The sequence below is a fragment of the Artemia sp. Qi Xiang Cuo genome, chromosome 4, assembly GCF_049724085.1.
Source record: "Artemia sp. Qi Xiang Cuo chromosome 4, ASM4972408v1, whole genome shotgun sequence".
Classification (NCBI taxonomy): Eukaryota; Metazoa; Arthropoda; class Branchiopoda; order Anostraca; family Artemiidae; genus Artemia; species Artemia sp. Qi Xiang Cuo.
In genome coordinates, this window is record NC_142797.1 from 50,694,939 (window position 1) to 50,715,836 (window position 20,898).

The 20,898-nt window shown below is 36.5% G+C and overlaps 1 protein-coding gene across 1 annotated transcript in view; it reads left to right on the top strand.

Moving 5' to 3' along the window:
- Positions 1–20,898, top strand: part of LOC148953206 (post-GPI attachment to proteins factor 2-like) — a 43,471-nt gene that overhangs the window by 9,534 nt on the left and 13,039 nt on the right. Inside the window, exons 3-4 of the mRNA XM_089087570.1 lie at positions 9,101–9,213; positions 12,530–12,745. Coding sequence (XP_088943696.1) covers positions 9,101–9,213; positions 12,530–12,745 — 329 coding nt within the window. The remainder of the gene's footprint in view (positions 1–9,100; positions 9,214–12,529; positions 12,746–20,898) is intronic.

Sequence of the window (20,898 nt, forward strand, 5' to 3'; positions counted from 1 at the left end):
AAATACCTTTTTGAGGAGGAAACTCCCCCACAACCCTTGGAGCAAGGGTTTTAAGTTATGCTCTGGGGGCATATAAGGTTTTTATAGAAGGCGTTGTTGTAGAAACTTCATAAAAGGCTCATTCGATCGATTGGAAATTCAAAGGGCCCCTTTTTAATGGTCGAAAGTGATTGGAGGGCAACTAGCCCTCCCCACGCCCATCATTCCCTCAAACACATCCAATAAAAATTTTGAGATAGCCATTTTGTTCAGCATAGTTGATTTCCAGATAGAAAATATTTTTTGGAGGAGGAAACTCCCCCACAGCCCTCGGGACAAGGGTTTTAAGCTGTGCCCTGAGGACATATAAGAACGATGTTGGCATAATGTATCATTTATTATTTTTTTTCCTTTAGGGCAGGGCACTTCGTATCGAAGAAGTTGTCGTAGAAACTTCGAAAAGGGGTCATTCAGTTGGAAATTGGAGCGGCTTGTACCCTTTTTAATAGTCGAAAGTGATTGGAAGGCAACTAACACCCCTTCCACGCCCACCATTTCCCCAAATACATCCAATCAAAATTTTGAGATAACCATTTTGTTCAGTGTAGTTGATTTCCAGATAGAAATTATGTTTTGAGGAGGGCATTCCCCCACAGCCCTCAGGGCAAGGGTTGTAAGTTATACCCTGGGGGCATTTAAGTTTTTTTTATAGAATGCGCTGTCGTACAAACTTCATAAAAGGCTCATTCGATTGGAAATTCAAAGGGCTAGTGCCGTTTTTAATAGTCGAAAGTGATTGGAGGGCAACTAGCCCCCCCCCCTCGCCCATCATTCCCCCAAACACATGCAATCAAAATTTTGAGATACCCATTTTGCTCAGCGTAGTTGATTTCCAGATAGAAATTATGTTTTGGAGGAGGACACTCCCCCACTGCCTTCAGGGCAAGGGTTGTAAGTTATGCCCTGGGGGCATATAAGGTTTTTATAGAAGGTGTTGTCGTAGAAACTTCAAAAAGGACTCATTCGATTGGAAGTTGAAAGGGTTAGTGTCCTTTTTAATGGTCGAAAGTGAATGGAGGGTAACTAAACCTCCTCTCACGTCCACATTTTCCCCAAACACATCCAATCAAAATTTTGAGATAGCCATTTTATTCAACGTAGTCTTAATTTATGTAAATTATGTCTTTGAGGATGACAACCCCCTCACAGCCCTCAGGACAAGAGTTGTAAGCTATGCCCTGGGGGCATATAAAGTTTTTATAGAACGCGTTGTTGTAGAAACTTCAAAAAGAGCTTATTCGATTAGAAATTGAAATGACTAGTGCCCTGTTTAATAGTCAAAAGTAATTGGAAGGCAACTAACACCCCTTCGACGCCAAAAATTTCCCCAAACACATCCAATCAAAATTTTGAGGTAGCCATTTTGTTCCACGCAGTTAATTCAGGAAATTATACCTTTGAGCAGAACACTCCCCCAACAGTCATCAGGGCAAGGGTTATAAGTCATGCCCTGGGGGCATATAAAGTTTTTATAGAATGCATTGTCGTAGAAACTTGAAAACGAGCTCATTCGATTGGAAATTCAAAGGTCTAGTGCCCTTTTAAATAGTCTAAAGTAATTTGAGGGCAACTAGCCCCCCTCTCAACAACCTTTTCCCCAAACACATCCAATCAAAATTTGTTGATAGCCATTTTATTCAGTGTTGTGGATTTCCAGATAGAAATTATGTTTTTGAGTAGGACACTCCCAGCCCTCAGGGCAAGGGTTGTAAGTTATGCCCTGGGGGTATATAAGGTTTTTATAGAACGTGTCGTCGTAGAAACTTCAAAAAGGGCTCATTCGATTGGAAATTGAAATGGCTAGTGCCCTTTTTTCATAGTCGAAAGTAATTGGAAGGCAACTAACCCCCCTCTCACGCCCACCTTTTCCCCAAACATATCCAATCAAAAGTTTTAGATAGTCATTTTGTTCCACGTAGTTTAAAGTTAAGGAAATTATACCTTTTAGCAGGATACTCCCCCCACAGTCTTCAGGGCAATGGTTATAAGTTATGCCCTGAGGGCATATAAGGTTCATATTGAAATCTTTGTCGTAGAAACTTGAAAAAGGGCTCTTTCGATTGGAAATTCAAAGGGCTAGTCCCCTTTTTAATAGTCAAAAGTGATTGTAGGGCACCTAACCCCCCTCTCATGCCACCCTTTTCCCCAAACCCATCCAATCAAAAGTTTTATATAGCCATTTTATTCAACGCAGTTGAAAGTTTTGGAAGTTAGGTCTTTAAGGATTACAACCCATCCCCCCTACAACCCTCAGGGCAAGGGTTGTAAGTTATGCCCTGGGAGCATGCAAGGTTTTTATAGAAAGCGATGTTGTAAAAACATCAAAAAGAGCTCATTCAATTGAAAATTGAAAGGGCTAGTGCCCTTTTAATAGTAAAAAGTGATTGAAGGGCAACTAACCCTCCTCTCACGCCTACCATTTCCCCAACTAAATACAATCAAAATTTTGAGATAGCCATTTTGTTCAAGATATTCGAAAGTTCTGGAAATTAGGTCTTTTAGGATGATAACCCCATCAGAGCCCTCAGTGCAAGGGTTGTAAATTGTGCCCTGGGGGCATATAAGGTTTATATAGAAATTTGTTGTAGAAATTTCAAAAGAGGCTCATTTGATTGTAAATTGAAATTGTCCTTTTTAATAGTCGAAAGTGAGTGGAGAGTAATTAATCCCCCTCTCACGCCCACAATTTTACCACACACATTCAATAAAAGTTTAGAGGTAGCCATTTTGTGCAACGTAGTTGAGAATTCCGAAAATTATGTATTTGAGGATCATATATCCCCTAGAGCCCCCAGGGCAAAGGTTGTGAGTTATGACCTGGGGGCCTATCAGGTTTTTAATGATAAAGTTGTTGTAAAAACTTCAAAAGGGTTCAATTGGAAATTGAGAGGGCTAGTGCCCTTTTTAATAGTTAAAAGTGATTGGACTGTAACTATCCCCCCTCTCACGCCCACAATTCCCCCAAACACACTCAATCAAAATTTTCAGATAGCCATTTTGTTCAGCGTAGTAGAAAGTTCTGGAAATTAGGTCTTTGAGGATGACAACCCCCCAGGCCTCAGGGCGAGAGTTGTAAGTTATTCCCTGGGACATATAAGGTTTTTATTGAAAGCGTTGTCGTATTAACTTCAAAAGGGCTCATTTGATTGGAAATTAAAAGGGCTAGTGCCTTTTTTAATAGTTGAAAGTGATTGGAGAAAGACTAACGCCAGTCTCACGCCCACCATTTTCCCAGACACATCCAATAAAAAATTTTAGATAGCCATTCGTAGTTGAAAGTTCTGGAAATTAGATCTTACAGAATAACAACCACCCTCACAGCCCTTAGGGTAAGAGTTGAAATTTATGCCCTGGGGGCATATAAGGTGTTTATAGGAAATATTGTCGTAGAAACTCAAAAAGGGCTCATTCGATTGAAAATTGAAAGGGCTACTACCCTTCTCAATAGTCGAAAGTGATTAGAAGGCTTAGCATTTTTATAGTAAAGATCGATGTGGGTATAATGTATTGTCTTTTTTTTGTTGTTGTTTTTTAGACTAGGGCACTTTGTATCGAAGGAGTTGTCGTAGGAATTTCGAAAAGGGCTCATTCGATTGAAAATAGAAAGGCTGATGCCCTTTTTAATAGTCGAAAGTGATTAGAGGGAAATTAATCCCGCTACCACGCCCACCCACCCAATTAACTTTATGTTTAAAAACTAAATTTTTCCATAAGATTAAATCAAAATGCACTGTGTTAATGCTAATTCCCAATAAGGCGTCTCAGCGAACGACTCCCAGGAACGACTGAGGGTATTATGTTCAAATTTTTGTGGCTGCTTCTGCTCTTAAAATGTAATCAAATCAAAATAGCTTAAGTTTATCCAAGCTATCAAAGAAAATTTACAGATTTTTTTGCGAATGGTATCATGTTTTCAATTTCAGGTTAGCTAGAGGAGGTACGAAACTAAATTAAATAGTGCTATTTGTGTCCAGATTTTTAAAAGGATGTATGTTGTTAAAAATTGCAGAAAACTTTTCTCAATCATACAAATAGCAGGCCAAACTATAAATTCTTTAAAAAAAACAAAAAGATATGAATTTTTATTTTCTATTTCCCTGGAAAGAATCTGTCAATATAAAACGAACAGAGAAAGGCTGAAACAGCTCTTCCCGCAAATTAAGATTTTAAAAAACTTCAAAGTACACCATTAAACAAAAAATGTGCAAGGATCATATCTAATAATCTACCAAGCTTGAAAATACTTCAAATCAGTATCAATAAAAAACTGAAACCTAAAACGAAGAAACATTACAATACGTAAATAACCGAGTCAAACTCAAAACGAGCAGAAATTAACATAAGTTTGGGCTCAAAACCCCTATGCCTCCCCAAGTCCAGAACATAATATGCACTTTACTGAAAAAATATAAATGCAAATGAATGTCCATTGTCAGTTTAATATACATATAGTGATATTTAGTAATCAAAATCTTAATATTAGTTGATTTATTAAAGTTATAAAAGTAAAAACATTTATATTTTTTCAGTAAAGTGCAAATTTTGTTCTGGCCATGGGAAGGCATAGGGGTTTTGCGCCAAACTTATGTTAATTTCTGCTCGTTTTGAGTTTGAGTCTGTTATTTATTTTAATTTCCGTTCGTTTTGGGTTTCATTTATTTATCGATGCTGATTTGTGGTGGTTTCACTATTGGTAGATTATTTGATTTTATTTTTGCTCTTTTTTGGTTTAATGGAGTTCTTTGATTTTCTTTGAAAAACTTATTTTGTAGAACTTTTTTAAATTAATATATTAAAAGAAACATCTTTTTATGGTAATTCTAAATATATAACATTCATTGAGTTTTAAGTTACCAATCAAAATTTATGAGCCTGAGAAAATTTGTCCAATTTTTGAAAACCCCAAAATACCAGACAATAATACTTTCTACACTGATCTGGAGATTACGATCCAGAAATGCCCCATACGAGACTTCTTGATTTTAGCAGGTGATTGGAACTCCTGTGTTGGCCCAAGAGACCCCAATGTTCGTTTGGTCGGTTCACTTATGGACAGCGCTGCTCCAATGGGGATAGGCTACTCCAGTTCGCGAGATCCCATAACCTTACCATCACCAACACCATGTTCCAACACTAACTCTCTCAAAGAATAACTTGGCGCACAAACGATGTCTCCACAACTGCTCAAATTGACCATATATTGAGCCGTCAGCATTGGCGCTACTCAGTCATTGATTCTCAAGCTTACAGAGGAGCGTGCACGGGATCTAAATCTGGAAGTGATCATACACTTGTAGGCGCAAAGATACTCCTGAAGCTGAGTGTGAGGAAGAGGTGGCCCCCAAAAAGGAAGTTAGACGTGGAGAAACTAAAAATTCAGTAAGTGAAAGAACACTTCTGCCTGAAGTTACACAACCAGTTTGCAAGCCTGACAGACTTTGATGAAGGTCCCACCACTTTATAGAATCAATTCCGGGATACCAGTGAGAAGGTGGCTGCCATAGTTATTGGCTATGCTCCTGCAAAGCTGAGAAAAAATTATGTCTCAGAGAAAACTGTAAAACTAATTGAGGCTAGACGACAGGAATCAAACGCATCAACAGCAGTAAAAAAGTCATTTCGTAAACAGATTAAAAGCAGCTTACGTCGGGACCGCCTGCAATTTTGGAATGAGGTTGCTCTAGATATGGGAAAAGCAGCTAGAAATAATGACACAAGAAGGCTGTATAGAACACTCAAAGAAATAACCAGAAAGAAGTCTCCTATCGCTGGTCCATGAAAAGAAAATTAAGGTAATACGATTCCTGACGTACAAGGTAAACTTGATCACTGGAGGAACACTTTAAAAACCTGCGCAATCCAAACACAGGTGGGCAAGATGCGTCGACAATACTGCCACCAACAGCTGAAAAACCACCGCATGAAATCAACTTGGCTCCACCTTCAACTTCAGAAATGCTAAATGTGATAACACGGCTAAAAACTAATAAGTCGCCCGGTGAAGATGGTCTCCCTCCTGAGGTCTACAAGGCAGCACCACATGCTGTAGTGGAACAACTAGAAACCCCTTTTCAGTCTGATAGGGGAGAAGAACACCTTCCCGTCTGATTGGAAAGTGTCAGTAATAATCCCAGTGTTTAGAAAGGGGAAAAAATATGACAGCAATAACTACAGACGGATATCACTCGTGGACATGGCCACCAAGGTATTCGCAATGATTTTGCTCAAGCGAATCAAGGGAGCAAGAGATGAGCGGACGCGTGAAATCAGTGTGGATTCTGCAGAGGAAGAGGGTGCATTGACATAATTAATATGTTTCTGGATTTCGTCGCTGCTTTCGACTCTGTAACCTGTGAAAACCTTTGGCGAATTATGGTAGAAGATGGTATGCCGGTTGAATTTATAGAGCTGCTAAAGGCCTGCTATGAGCATTTCAAAGCAACTGTAAGAGTACTGGGGGAAGAAATTGGGGCCTTCAACGTGGATAGCAGTGTAAAACAAGGATGCATATTATCCCCTGTTTTGTTCAATTACTGTGTACATTGGGTTCTAGAACGAGCACTCTCAATTTTTGATGGTGTCATTATGGGGTTGGGCATTAACGTGTCTGGCCTGGACTACACGAATGACATCGTTTCTCTTGCTGCTGATCCAGCAACTGCCCAAGAAGTGCTAAATGAAATAGCATATTTCTCTCAGCTACTGGGTATGAAGATCAATACAATCAAAACTAAAGTTATGGACCTAAATATACAGTCGGATTATCAGCTTATACTTTACGGACAGAAACTGGAAAAAGTAAAAAGCAAAAAGCTTCACTCATCTTGTTTCGCTAATATACTGTCGTAGAGGCTGTGACCTTGACATACAGAACAGAATCAATGAAGCCCAAGCCATATTCTCTCAACTTCGCCGCGATTTGTGGAACTGACGGGAGATCAGTTTGAAGACAAAAATTTGTTTCTATAAGGCGGCAGTTAGGTCTGTTCTATTCTATGTAGTTGAGACCTGGCCACTGAAGGCGCTTCATCTCCATGATTTGGAAGTCCCAGACCACCGCTGTTTACGAAAAATCCTGAGGATTCGATACTCCGACGGAATCTCAAATGCTGATGTGCGTCACCGCTACTGTAACATCCAACCCACAGCCAGGATCGTCAAAAACAAAAGACTGTTGTGATTGGGCCATATTCTGGAAAGAACCATGATCCCATCATCAGGCAAGTGCTTCTAGCTGCTCCTCTGTCAGATTGGTGAAGACGCCCGGGCGGTCAATTGAAAAATTGGTGGGCAACTGTCAGAAATGACCTCGATACGATTGGTGGATTTCGGAAGTTTGGCAGAAAGTGGGAGAGCTGCTGGATCTGGTTTGCTGAAGAGCTGGCACGAGAGTGAACCATAAGGAGTCTTCTAGATACCGCATGAGGCGTTTACGTCTGGTCCCGCAGCAAGTACAAGTAAGTATACCCAACGTTCGACAAGCCTGTAGCTTCTTCTAATGTTTAGAGTTCTAGAATACCGAAATTTGACATGATTAATTACTTAAGATATATTGCGAGCAACACATCTTGTGTTTGAGTTTTGTTTCGATATCTTAGTTGTATTTTTGTTTGCCAAACAACTGTTGCATTCATACAATCCTATTTGTAAAAATAAATCTTTCATCATAATATCCCAACATAGGAACTATTTTCTCCAATTTCTAGTACTCATATTCCTCTCTGCATACTATTTTCTCCTCACTATTTTCTAGTACACCCCCCCCCCCCCCCGCACACAAAGAAAAGCTCCAACTGTGTTTTTGGACTTAGGATACACCTCGCACTGCCTTATAGTTTTCTTATACTGCCTATCTTATCAGTGTAGTGCTACTGATATACTACTACTAGTATCAATGCTACTACCCCAATCATGGGACAAATAAGATACACGTTCGTAAAGATAGGGTACTAAAAGGGTAATAAATTCTCAGACTCGGTTGTATTGGAGGGACCTAAAGTCGATATAGTTAGTTTATAAGAGATCCAAAGTCAGAATCGATATTTTTTGTGCAAGTAGTTTCGGAATCTGTTACATAGTTTTTATATTAACTGATATAAAACACTGTATTTACATAGGTGGTTAGTTAGATTTGTATATTTGTTGTAGGTTCTTCTGATTCCGAACATCACTTATATTGCTTAATTTTACCATGTAAAGCACTAATATTAATTTTTGCTTCAGACGTCAAGTTCAAAATCTCCTAGACTTGATGTATTCAGGTCAATACCAAAAATAAATACATCTTGTTTTTACGATAAGTATTATTTTCTAAGTAAAAGTATAACATCGAAAATGAAACAAACCTTACTACATTTGCCTTTTTAAAATTTGGTAAAATACTATAGTAATAATAATTAATTTATGTATAGCTCACTAGAAAAACCAGCAAAAATTGAGTAAAGAAATATAAAGAAAGAAAGAAACAGAAATGAAAATACAATCAACTAGCTGAAGAACGTGAGCAAACACTTTGAAATGGCTGACATTTGGAACAGCGGACTCATACAGCCCCTCGTTTAGCTGTTATATCTGAAACATCAAAATCCTGCACAATTTTAATGCATTTTAGAGGCAAAACGTAAAACGTATTTTTTAGAGGCAAAAGTAAAATATTTGCTCTTAGTCTTCATAAATACTTTTTTATTTTATTTTTAGGGCAGTAATGTCAAAAGGGGAACTTTGTGTGGTTTTGGGCTCTTTTACATGCGAGAGCATAATAAAGTGCCAAAGGAAAATTTGATATACTTTCTTATTTATTCCTCAATGTAAGAAGTAGAACGGAACTAGCATAAAAACATTGAATTAGTGGGGTCGCAAGAACTCTGATGATAGGAATCAGTGTAAGAACTTTTTTTTTTTTGGTGTCTCACATCCCTTGTTGAAGGCAGACTTGGGTGTGAGGCCAGGCCCCTGGCCACTTGGGAATTTTAATTACATTCAATTTGTTAAAAGAGTGTTCGAACACAACAAAGATATTTACTGCTTGAAATGATTTTCAAGACCGATTATTTTATTTTAGGACAATTTTAGTATCTTCATCTATATGGCTAACCTGGATGACGGTGGTACTAAATGTTGCCGAGATTTTATCACTTTTAGGCCTTTCATTGATCTCTTCTACTTTTATCCACGGTAAGTCCTTTCGTCAGTTTGCTAAAAAAGTCTTTCTAGGACTGTGAATTTTTGACACTCAGCTTATTTAAAATCACAACTACACCAGTAAAATAACATGGTTTTACTTGTTTCTTACAGGATCGGATCTGATAGTCACCCGTAATAAATTTAGTCTATAAAATTGACGGCTCAGTTTTGTCACATACCTTTTGAAATATCCTCAATGGCTTCAATTTTGATTGAATATCAGCTGTTTTTAACTTGCAAAAAGGCACTTTTCACTCTTTTGCAAATTTCGCTTACTTTGTAAACAGATTACTGATTAATAATCAAAACTGAAATCTCTCACTCCTGACGCCTAAAAATGAGGCTCAATATTTTTTCGTCTCTGATCGGCTTGTAACTTACTGGGCCTGATTGATTATTGGCTTTATGTTTCATTAAAGTGCATTTGAAGATCCAATTATGCGCATTTTTGGCATATCCTAATGTTTTCCATAAGTGTTTGGTTGGATAAAGGTCTTAATGCATTTGATTAAGCTCTAAATTAGGTGCTGTTTTCGTAGATCTAATGAAACCTTTGGACATGGTGGACCTTTAAATTGTACTTAAAAAGTGCGATATGTAGGGTTTGAGGGGAAATGTTTCAATTTTTTTAAGAACTTTCTTAAGTAATCGTTACAAATCTGTCCAATTGAATGATTCTTCTTCAATAAAAAACAAGTTTCAAACAGGTGCTCCGCAAGGATCGATCCTTGGTCCTATTCTATTTTTGGCAGCTGTTAGCGATTTGCCAAGTTGTCTAAATAGCGGTAAAACGGTAAACCCGATATTAAAACACCTTTACTTTTTGCCGATTATACAGCAGCCATTTCCACAGCTAAGACACGGGAATTGCTGGAAAAATCCATGAAAGAATCAGAGAATTGTAACAAAACTTAGCATGATTAACACGACTTAGAGTAAACAGATTGAAAATTAATATAGCCAAGATTAACTTGATATTTTTTCTACGATCACTGTATTTTTACCCGTGAATCAAAAAATTAAATACATTCAAGGAGTTATAAAACGGAGTGGACCTTTGAATGATCTTGAGATAGTGACTGAAGAAACTTTGTCTCTGAAGCAACATACAACTTTACGTAGTTAAATCCCGGCAAGAAATCTAATCTGGTATGAATTTCTAATGAAGAAACTCCAGTTTTTTCCCCCTAAACCTATTCACTGTCATATTTATTTTCTCTTATTCAATCTTATATACTTTAATGTTCAAATATATGCTTATCTTCTTTCCTATCTATTCTTAAACCAGCAAGAGTAATTATTCTTAAACTTATAAGATTTTATCAGGGGCTTCTCCTCGTTAGTCTGTTTGAGAAATTTATCCAAGTTTAAATTTTGCGGTTTATTAACTGTGGTTTATTTTGGATCGCAGCAGGATATTCGGCCTCGTTCTTTCAGGGTTATATGTTGTGTTGGGTGTACTGTTCATTCCTACGAAACAACGGGTGATGTTAGTTTCTTTGCACCTATAGGCATTTCTTTCCGTTTGCGTTTCTCTGTTTTATACAGAGGCACTTGAAAATAGAGTAGTTAAAAAAGTGATGTCAAGACTATTGATTATCCCTATTTAATTTGGAAAACTAATAAGGAACTATTTTTGTAGAATTTGAATTTATTTTATTTAAATATTTTTATGGAGAACTGTGACGAAGTATAGTTTCTGGAGTTAAGAAAGATGATTTATATTTTTATATATTTATTGACTATTGTGGTGTTGGTAACAAAGTTTTTTTTTCTCTGTGATTTTTTCCCCTTTCTCTCCCAGTGACAAGCATTGATTTTTAGGGGAGGTAGTCAAATGTATTAATTATGCGTTTTATAAATAAATCCTTCCTTCCTTAATGAGACTTTATACTCCTTATGGAGAATTCCCTATCTTCCCCTCCTCTTTCAGTAGCTATATCCTAGCGATCCCATGGAAACGCTGATTTTGTTATTGTAGACCCCTTCAAAAACATCACATTAAAAAATGTTTGTATGTTAAAATTATTTTCTTGCACATGTAGATATATTGTGCATGACGGCTTTCTTTTTGCAAGGAGATCTTGTAAAAGTGTCCTATCATCCTGCAGGCAATGACCTTGATACGTACTGCGCAAACCATGTTTAGTACACTATGAAGTAGGGCCTGATCGGTATATCGGCCGACCTATATTGTCGGGCCGATTTGAGGGTCAATGTCATCATCGGATATGGGAAAAGCAATATCAGTTATCGGCTGATATATTTTTTTTTATGCGCAACTTGTCCAGAAGATGACACTAGATTTCATCAGGTATTTTGCTTGTTAAGTCGTTGGGGAGAGAGCAGCAGAGATGATTCAAAGTATTTTTGTTGTCAATACATCCTGGTGTAGCACTTACGTGGGTGATGTTCACCCACGTAAGGAAATGTTATAAAGGAAATGTTCACTTACGTGGGTGAAAGATCCAAGAATCAATCGGTTCAAACCATGATATCCAGTTAGGAGCTCAGCTAAGGAGGAGGGGTGGAGGTTCCAAGGTGTCGCCGCAGCGTGTCAACACCTTGGAAAATCTACCTATTTGGAAATTTAGCTTATGTGTCCGCATTTGTCAGCACACTCGACGATATTGTCGACACATTCTTTAAATCCCTCCTCCAAACTTAAAACTCTAGTTGCACCCCTGTATCCAGTGTGCCTAGCATGGATTCGTTAGTAAGAGACCATATCATATGACTCTAAAGTAAAGCTTTCAAGTTGATATGTGATGATTAAAATTCAAAATCCCAAAATCCAAATTAAAATTTGGATTTGAATAATCAATTTCAATAAATATCTTACTCTTCTTTCAATGGGGTTTTTACGTATTTGTGTTTATGTAACTAAACCAACTTCTTTGATTAAATTTTTTTCTTATTGTCACTTCCGCAAATATCTATGATTTCTTGCGTATGCTCAGAAGCTGCTGATCAGAAAAGGTAAAGAAATTCAAACAATTCTTGTAAATAGCCTAATTTTTGGAATCCAAAGTGATTTATTGAAGCTTTTCTTCGGCGAGGCATTTCTTAGGCAAGGGTTTTTCCGAAGGGGAATTCATCGGCATATTATATCGGTATCGCATCAGTGCGATACTGATATATCGGTATCGGTGTCAGACCTCAAAAATCCATATCGGTCGGGCCCTACTAAGAAGTACTTTCTGTCAAAAAATTCGTTCAACTCTTAACATCATAACTAAATGTTTCAATTTTAGACGTGAGTAGGAATTTTATACTGCTGATGCAATTATTCCCTCTCTTTTTCCAGAACTTCATGCTGCTTGTTTCACACTATTTGTAATATGTGCTACTTTATACATGTTGTTCACATTAGTCCTGTTGCAAATTTACAGAAGAAGTAGCGAATCCGCTTTGGAGAGGAAAAGCAGACACTTAAAAATTATCACTTTTCTAGTCAATTGCTTTGGGGTTGCATTTGCTGTTTATCTTTATGTGCGTCATAACAAATATTGTGAACCCTATGGTAAGTTTTCTTTTATACAAATGATTCTTTGAAATTTGAGAAATTAGGGATAACCAACATCGTTTCTTATTATGTAGTATATGTACGCGCTAATAACTTACTTTCTATATATACATATAAAAACCGGATTTTTTGGGGGAATGCGTAAATTGAAATGAGTATAATGCTAAACTTAAAAATACCAATTAGTTTTTTTTTAATCTTGTATTTCAAATCATTTATTACTGAGCTTCTAATATGGTGTGTAGATGTGAAGCTATTGTTGTCATAATTGATAGTAATTTAACAGCTCTGGTTTCCCCAAACGAAATTGTTTTCTTTGGATATATTTTCAATTACTGTGCGTATTTTGACGGCAAGGTGATAGGGTCTGAAAACGAAAACATTGTTATCATTTATAGTTTTTAATTGTGATGAAATCAAAACACATTTGCTAATCTAATTGTAACAGATAACTTATTCAATTTTACTGAAGGACTCATTCAGATTTTTTATCGTCGTTTATGGTTATTCAAAAGTGTTGGTTAAGACTGCCTGTCTAATGTTTTTTTGTTTTTTTTATCTCGATCTTTTTTCATAGCACCATCTTATAGAATAGATGCTCACAGAAAGTCAAGTGAAATCTAATATAAACACGAATGTTTAGATCTAGTGCCCTTTTTAAAGTGACAAATAGATTGGAAGGCTTTGAACTTCTACTGGTATCTCGAGTGTCTCCGTGACCCAAAATGGCGTCAGTTATAAGTTTAAGATAGTCAAATTAATTAGAATGACCGGAAAACCTGTCGAAATTTCTCCAGAGGTGACTTGACACCTGCAGCCTCAGGGACAAAGTCATCAAATTATCTGGATAATCCATGTCAAAACAGTGGCTTCCTTTTTTTTTTTTTTTTTTTTTTTTTTTTTTTTTTTTTTTTTTTTTATGGAAACATGAAACTGTTACCATCTTGCTGAAATTAGAACCATTTAAATATTTTTAATCTGTATAATTCAAAGGCCCAAAATGGGGACCAAACCTCTGTCCCTTCTTCAACCCCGAGCAGATCGACTTGTTTTGCCTCTTGAAACTCATGACCATTTAGTGAACGGTCGTATATGTTCAATTATTGCTCACTAAAAATTCATTGCATTAAAAGATTAAATCTAGAATAGAAAAATTTGAGGAAATGTAGCTTTGCAGAGAGCACCTAACCATAAAAACATACTTTAATCTTTTAGAAAGCATCCAGTTCTACTGCTACTACCAGTGCTATCTTTTTTTTTCAAGACTATTCTGACCATTGATACTATTTCTTCAGTTGTGACTGTTGCCACCATTACCACGAATGCTGCTATCATCCGCTGCTACTCTGTCATGACTATCCTCAACCCCCTCTACCATCAACTTTGTACACAACAGCATGTATATGGAGTCCATGACAAACTTTTAATTCTCGTCATCATCCACAAGTGGATGCCAAATCCCAACCAAACTTGGCAGAAAACAAGGGCTTGGTTCACAGTAATGCCCTTTTTTGAATCTGACTTCTGTGGGGGAACAGGGACTTCAAGGTGTTTTATCAGTAGCTAATTACTAGCTAGACAGTCAAAATTCAACCATTAGGAGGGTTTACCAGATGCTATTTACATGTTGTAGGGATTAATGGTTTGGGTTTAGTTGTGTATTTAGAAGGTTTGAATACGAGATCATTTATTTCTTTAAAAAAAAAATACTATCAGAAGTCCAGCTGGACCGAATTCGTATTTCAGAGTCAAACAAAAACAGGACAGTAAGATCAAAACAGGTTTAAGAACAACCATGTACTTAAAACTGGCAAAAGGATACACAATCATTTCATAAAATCGGTAAAAAACAAAACAATAAACATCTATGCATAATATACCTGTCAAATACACAACATCTCAAATCTTTAAAACAACTAATCGGATTATATTTCATTTTCACTTTCTTGATGACGTTCCCCCTTTCGAACAAACAACATCTAAAGTGAAATTCTTGGATTACTTTTCAAACCTTTTGCCAGTGACTTTGGTTTGCGGGATCTATTATCTATTACGTTGATTATTGAATATTTTATGGGGTTGAAATATAAAATGATTTTGATGTGGGAACTTTTCCATGTATCTGTAGTGATATCATAAGTGCTAAGCGTTTTGGTATCTCTAAAACTGTTCCACTGTCTTTTCGACGTGGTGAGGACCTCGATTGTGCATTCAAATATGGGTTTAAAATCGACTATGCACACTTCAAAGTTTATAAGCCGTTAGAGAGACCCCTTCTGTGTCATAACTGTCAATCGTTTGGTCACACAGCCTCTAAATGTGCTAAAACAGCTAAATGCTCAAGATGTGCGGGAGACCATTGCTCTTCAAAAAAGGAGCCCTGCCACAGCGTTCAGGTGAAGTGCATCAATTGCGGTGGCAAACACACTAGTTTCAGTTTTCGTTGTACCGTACTAAAGAAAGCAGCAAGCAAAAGCTCATAGTTTTTTCGTTATTGTTTCTCTTTTTTATCTCCATGATTCTAACTAGTCGTGCTTTTTTCCAGAACTTATACGGTGCTAAAGAGAAGTTGGACCTAATAGGTATAACACTCAGTGAATTTGATATAGTTTGTATTTTGACCATCTGTTACTACCAGCTAATTGCCAGGCCTTAATTTTTTTTTAATGATTTTAGTTATTACATACAGCCAGCCAAGAGTACTAGGGGTCGCCCGTCTCTTGATCGTAGTTAGGAATAAGTTTCGGCGTACTCTAATTGAGCCTTCAGAATTTTTTCCGGCTGTTGATTTGGAGAAATTTGTTATTATTCATGTTTATTTACCAAGAAATTACCGCAATTTTCGCCCAGATCAGAGATTTGTGGCAGCATGTGTTCTATTTTCTAAGTTATTAGCAAAAATCAGGGTCAGCAATAAATTGATTTTAGCTATGGGTGACTTTAACACTGACTTGACTGACCTTTCCTTACCCCGTTCAGAAATTTTGTTATCTTCTTTGCCCAGTGACTTATTTATTATGGACAAAACACGTTCTTTCAGTTACACACACTTTTCTGGAAGCGTTTCTAATATAGATTTTTCATTGACCAATATATCTGAGTTACTGTCTCAGTCGATGGTCGTCTCCGATAAACTTGTTTTAAGTGACCATTCTCATCTAGAGCTACTAGTCCCTATCGACCCTTCATCCTTGCCTACTAACTCCATTCCCAAATGGTGAAAAAAAATTGAATTGAAATTATATAAATCTATATTATTATCAGCTTACTGTAGATTCTCTACTATATAAAATATAAAAGTCCCCTACAATAATATAAAAGTCCCCTTCCATCTTCTAGCTACTTCTCCTTCATCTGATCTCCTAGACCTTGAGTTTTGTCTGGCCCAGATAGTTCACGCTCTAAAAGTTGCAGCCGCTGCTTCCGTTCCTCTTGAAAGAATAAGGAGGGGTGCCAGGAACATATGCTGGTCTAGGTATCCAGGCCTTAAAGAGGCAAAAGAACGTAACTATTTTTGGCGTAATGTTTGGATTGAGGCTGATAAGCCACGGTCTGGGGTCCTTTTCTATCTTACAAAATATAAATTCCGTAAGCTTGTCCATTCGTGGAAAAAGCATCAAATCACTGAGCTATCATCCAATATCAGTAATACCCCTTCCCATTTATGGCACTACATGTCTAAATTGACATCCTTTCCAACCTCTTCTCCAGATGTTATTTCATTGGACCCTCCTCTTCCAGACACCATCTTTAAATCAAAACTATTAACGCATTTTCGTGATTTAAATCCCCATAGGAATTTTATTACAGTTTCACCTTCTGATATTGAAAACCTGGTACAGCTTCTGAAATCTGGTAAGTCTGTGGGTCTGGATGGGATCATGTATGAACATTTGAAGCATGGCTCTCCCAAACTTTTGTTACATCTTTCTTTATTATTTCAAGCTGCTCTGATTTCAGAACTATGTATCAAAGTCATTTTGTGAGGATTTAACTTCTTGTATCCCAAAACGAGGTAAAGACCCTTCTGTTTGCTCTTCTTACACGCCTATTACAATTTATTCGATTCTTGGGAAGCTTTTCGAAAAAAAAAAAATTGACGAGGTTTAGAGTAAATATGGGGGACAATCAGTTCGGGTTCCGCAGAGGTCCTGGTTTCAGAATGCTCAAGGAACACTTCTTTCAATTCTTCGTCTTTATGATTATTCCCTTGTGCACTCTAAATATCTGGAGCATTTGACTCCATATTGCACTCCCAATCCATTTTATCTCTCTTGAAATCTGGGGTGAATCCGTTCATTTGCAAGTCTCTGGTCGTGGTACCAAAATTCTACTACTCGAATCAGAGTTGGCCATTTAATTTCGAGCAAAATACCCATTAGGAGAGGGGTTAAACAGGGGTCAGTGATTAGTCCTACAATTTTCAATAAGGTCTTCGCTCGGCTACCACGATTTTGCATCCTTTGGTCACTCTAGATGGCCTTGATATCAGTCATATTTCATACGCTGATGACCTATTATTAGGTGAGAATCTATCTGGGTTGCAGGAAGCTGTGATCTCAATTTCAAGGAGTTTAAATTCCATAGGTAACCATTGTACCTTCCAAAACTAAGTTTTTAATTTTTAGTATTAACCGATAGATTAGAGGTCCTCTCTCTATTAATATAGATGGGACTGTAGTTCCAGAAGAAATGTCTTTGGTATATCTTGGCCTTCCTTATGGCAAGACTCTTTGTGATACAAAACACCTCATAATCCATAGTCTCAGAGAAAAAAGTTAGAAAGGCGCATGGAGTACTTGCCCGAGTCAGAGTTCTGTTCGACCGACGTACACTAGGCCACCTTTATAACGCATTCTTTGGCCCACATATTTTCTTTTTGGGCCCTGTGTGGTCTTTTTTCTCCAGTTGAGAAAAAGATCCATTAAATCAGTATATTTTAAATTTGCATAGTTTTTTTTACGATTACCTTCGTGGTATAGGAACAGCAAAATGTCATTAGTTTCTAGTATTTTTAATATACTTTATAAAATGGAAGGTGTTCATAACCGTTTCCTTCCTATAGAATTATTAAAATTCCTTACTTTCCAATAATACTATTAATCAACTAGGCTCATCACCTGTCATGTCCTTCTAATATAGATATTTATAGGTTGTTGAATTGTTTTTATTTCTTGCTCTTTTTATGATTATGTTTGTTCTAATTTTTCTTTGTTCTTTTCTCGTATTTTCCCAGTTTTGTATTTGTGTGTTTTTCTAGTTTTCTAGTTTGTGTGTTTTGTGTCTTTTTTCCCCTCTCCCCTTTACTCCTCTTTTCAGAATTTTATTATAGAGGCTTTAAATAAATTATTATTATTATTATCTTAAAAAATGGATTGTGGGGCATTTTCTGGTAGAAGCAAGTACCTTGTGTCCTTATATCAGACTATGTCCTTATATCAGCTACAACCGTCTTGCAGGCGGCCCATAAGCACAGAAATTTACCCTGAGTCGTCAAAAAGACATAAAATAAATTACATTCAAGTAATACTGCAAGTTTCTTTTTTACTTTCATTGATTTTCAATTTTAATCACTGTAAGTTTATTTCTTTGGGGTTTGTTTTATAACAAGGTAGGATCGTAAAATCTATTCGAATTTTTTCATCATAGGAATGAGCGAGGAGATGTTTGAATTCCAAATATTCATGTTTGTATACTATATTATCTCTCATGTTTCTAGTCAGTGGCGGATCCAGGGGGCGCCCCCCCCCCAACGTAGTGTAATTTACTGAATTAACGCAAGTTTGCGGTAATTAAACTTGCTCCTAACACAAGTTTATCGGATCAACCTATTTTGCCCCCCCCCTAAAAAAAGTCCTGGATCCACCCTTGTTTCTAGTATCAAAACATACTGTTTTGTTTTAATCCCAAGACTAACATTTTTTTTTCTCAAAAAACGTCTAATATGCTTGATATTCATTTAAATTTTAAACAATCAATGTAAAAATTCTAACATAAAATATAATACAAAATGTTTATTTGATGTCGATTGAGTTTTTAGCTAATCTTGTTTCGAAGCGGAAATGAATAAAAAGAAAAAAACTACTTGGACTATTCACCGCTTTCATTTCCGGCTTTGCGATTTGAGTAGAAGGCTATCTTATACTCCCAGACGACACCCCTGCTGCCACCCACAACTTTTTTTTACATAATTTATGTCTGTTTGTTGTCAGTGAGAATGAAAAAACAGGAATTTTGTCACTTTTATAGATGTTTTCTTGGATGGTTATGTGTGTTGGTCGATTTATTTGTTGTTTTTCATGGATGTGTTATGGTTTTTGTCAGTGAAAATTTGAAAAACAGGAACTTTCTCACATTTATGTCTGTTTTTATGGTTTTTGTCAGTGAGAATGAAAAAACAGGAACTTTGTCACATTTATGTCTGTTTTCTTGGATGGTTATATGTGTTGGTCAATTTATTTGATGTTTTTCATGGATGTCAACAGCAATTTATGGCTTTTGTCAGTGACAATGGAAAAACAGGAACTTTCTCACTTTCATGGATTATTGAGTCTAATGGGAGCAGGTCAATGACACTTCCTTCTTGTTGTTGCTCTCAGCGAATGTTATGATCTAGAAATAGTATTTGTTGTTGTTGCTCGAGGCAAATGTTTTGAGTTTCCAGGAAACAGTTAGATCACGTATTTTCTTCTCAGCCAATCAGAGGGCTTGCTTACATCTCCTTCTAAGTCAATCAGGAGGGCGGAAATATTAGAAAAAGAGGATTGCAGGTTGGGCTAGTTTAGATTTTTAGTTTATTATTTTATTACCTAATTAGTTTAGATTTTTAGTTTATTCTAAGTTTATTTATTACCTTTATTTTAGTTTAGTTTTAGTTTGGTTTAGTTTAGATTTTAGTTTAGTTTTAGTTTAATGTTTAGTTTTCTTTTAGATTTTTAGTTTAGTTTTAGTTTAGTTTTAGTTTATTTTAAGTTTGTTCGACGGAAAACGTAAATATATTCTTTTTAACCACAAAACCTAACTCCCCCTTTTTTTTACAATCAAATTCTCGCAAATAGAATTAATTATCCTTTCGTTAAATTCCTGTTTTTTATTTTCAAATAAAATTATTTTCCTTGGTCACCCTCCAGTATATTCAGGTAAATCCCCCCCGTACAATACCACCATCACTATACACTCTTTATACTCGGTGGAAAACGTAAAATATGTTATATATACCCACAAAACCTAACCCCCCCCCTCATCATTTTTTTTACCACCAAATTCTCGCAAAAGTAAATAATTATCAATTCGTTAAATTTATGCAATTTAAAGTTTTCTATATCCTAGCTAAAAGTAACCATTGACTTCCATCACTGTTGTTATTAACCCGCTCTGGTTTTGACATACTGCTCTACGCCAGATTAAAATTATCTATCACACTTTTCCATTTGTGTTTACGAACGAGGCGGTCAAGCCAAAAGGAACTATTCTTCCATCAAAATTAAAACACTTTGAGGCAATAATTAAGCACAGACGTGATGCTATATTTTGGAGAAGTGAAATGGGACTATTTTCAAATTAATGACTAACAATATATTTAGGACATTATGTAAAAGGGGGAGAGGGGGAAATGCCTTGCTTCTAACAGCTTCGTTGTAAGTAAATTATGTAAAAGGGAGGGGGCATTGCCTTCAATTCTATCGCCTTCAGTGTAAAATGAAAACAAACTGTGCCTTGAATAAAAAACTGAACGTTCGTATAATAATGCTTTGAGTTATTTCTGAGAAAAGTTGAGTTTATTATAATCAAACTATGATTTTCAGAGTTTAGGTTGCTTTCGACAAAGATTTCTCTTTACATACGGCAAATTTCTACATGGTGATTGATCCATGGCCCTTCTAAATGTGATAGAAGCTACTACACCCTGCTTCAATCTCTTTTTACGTATTCAAACTGAATGTTCGTATAACAATGCTTTGAGTTATTCCTCAGAAAGTTGACCCCTCCAAATATTTACTCAGAGGAGCGGGTGCTGAAATGTAAAACGTTACTTATTTGCCAATCATTTTCACAGTTTTCAAGTTGGGATCTTTGAACACACTCCCTCCTTCTCAGTTTATTCTATGAAAGTGAGCTGTATTTGTTAGAGTTTCAGAAACATTACATAT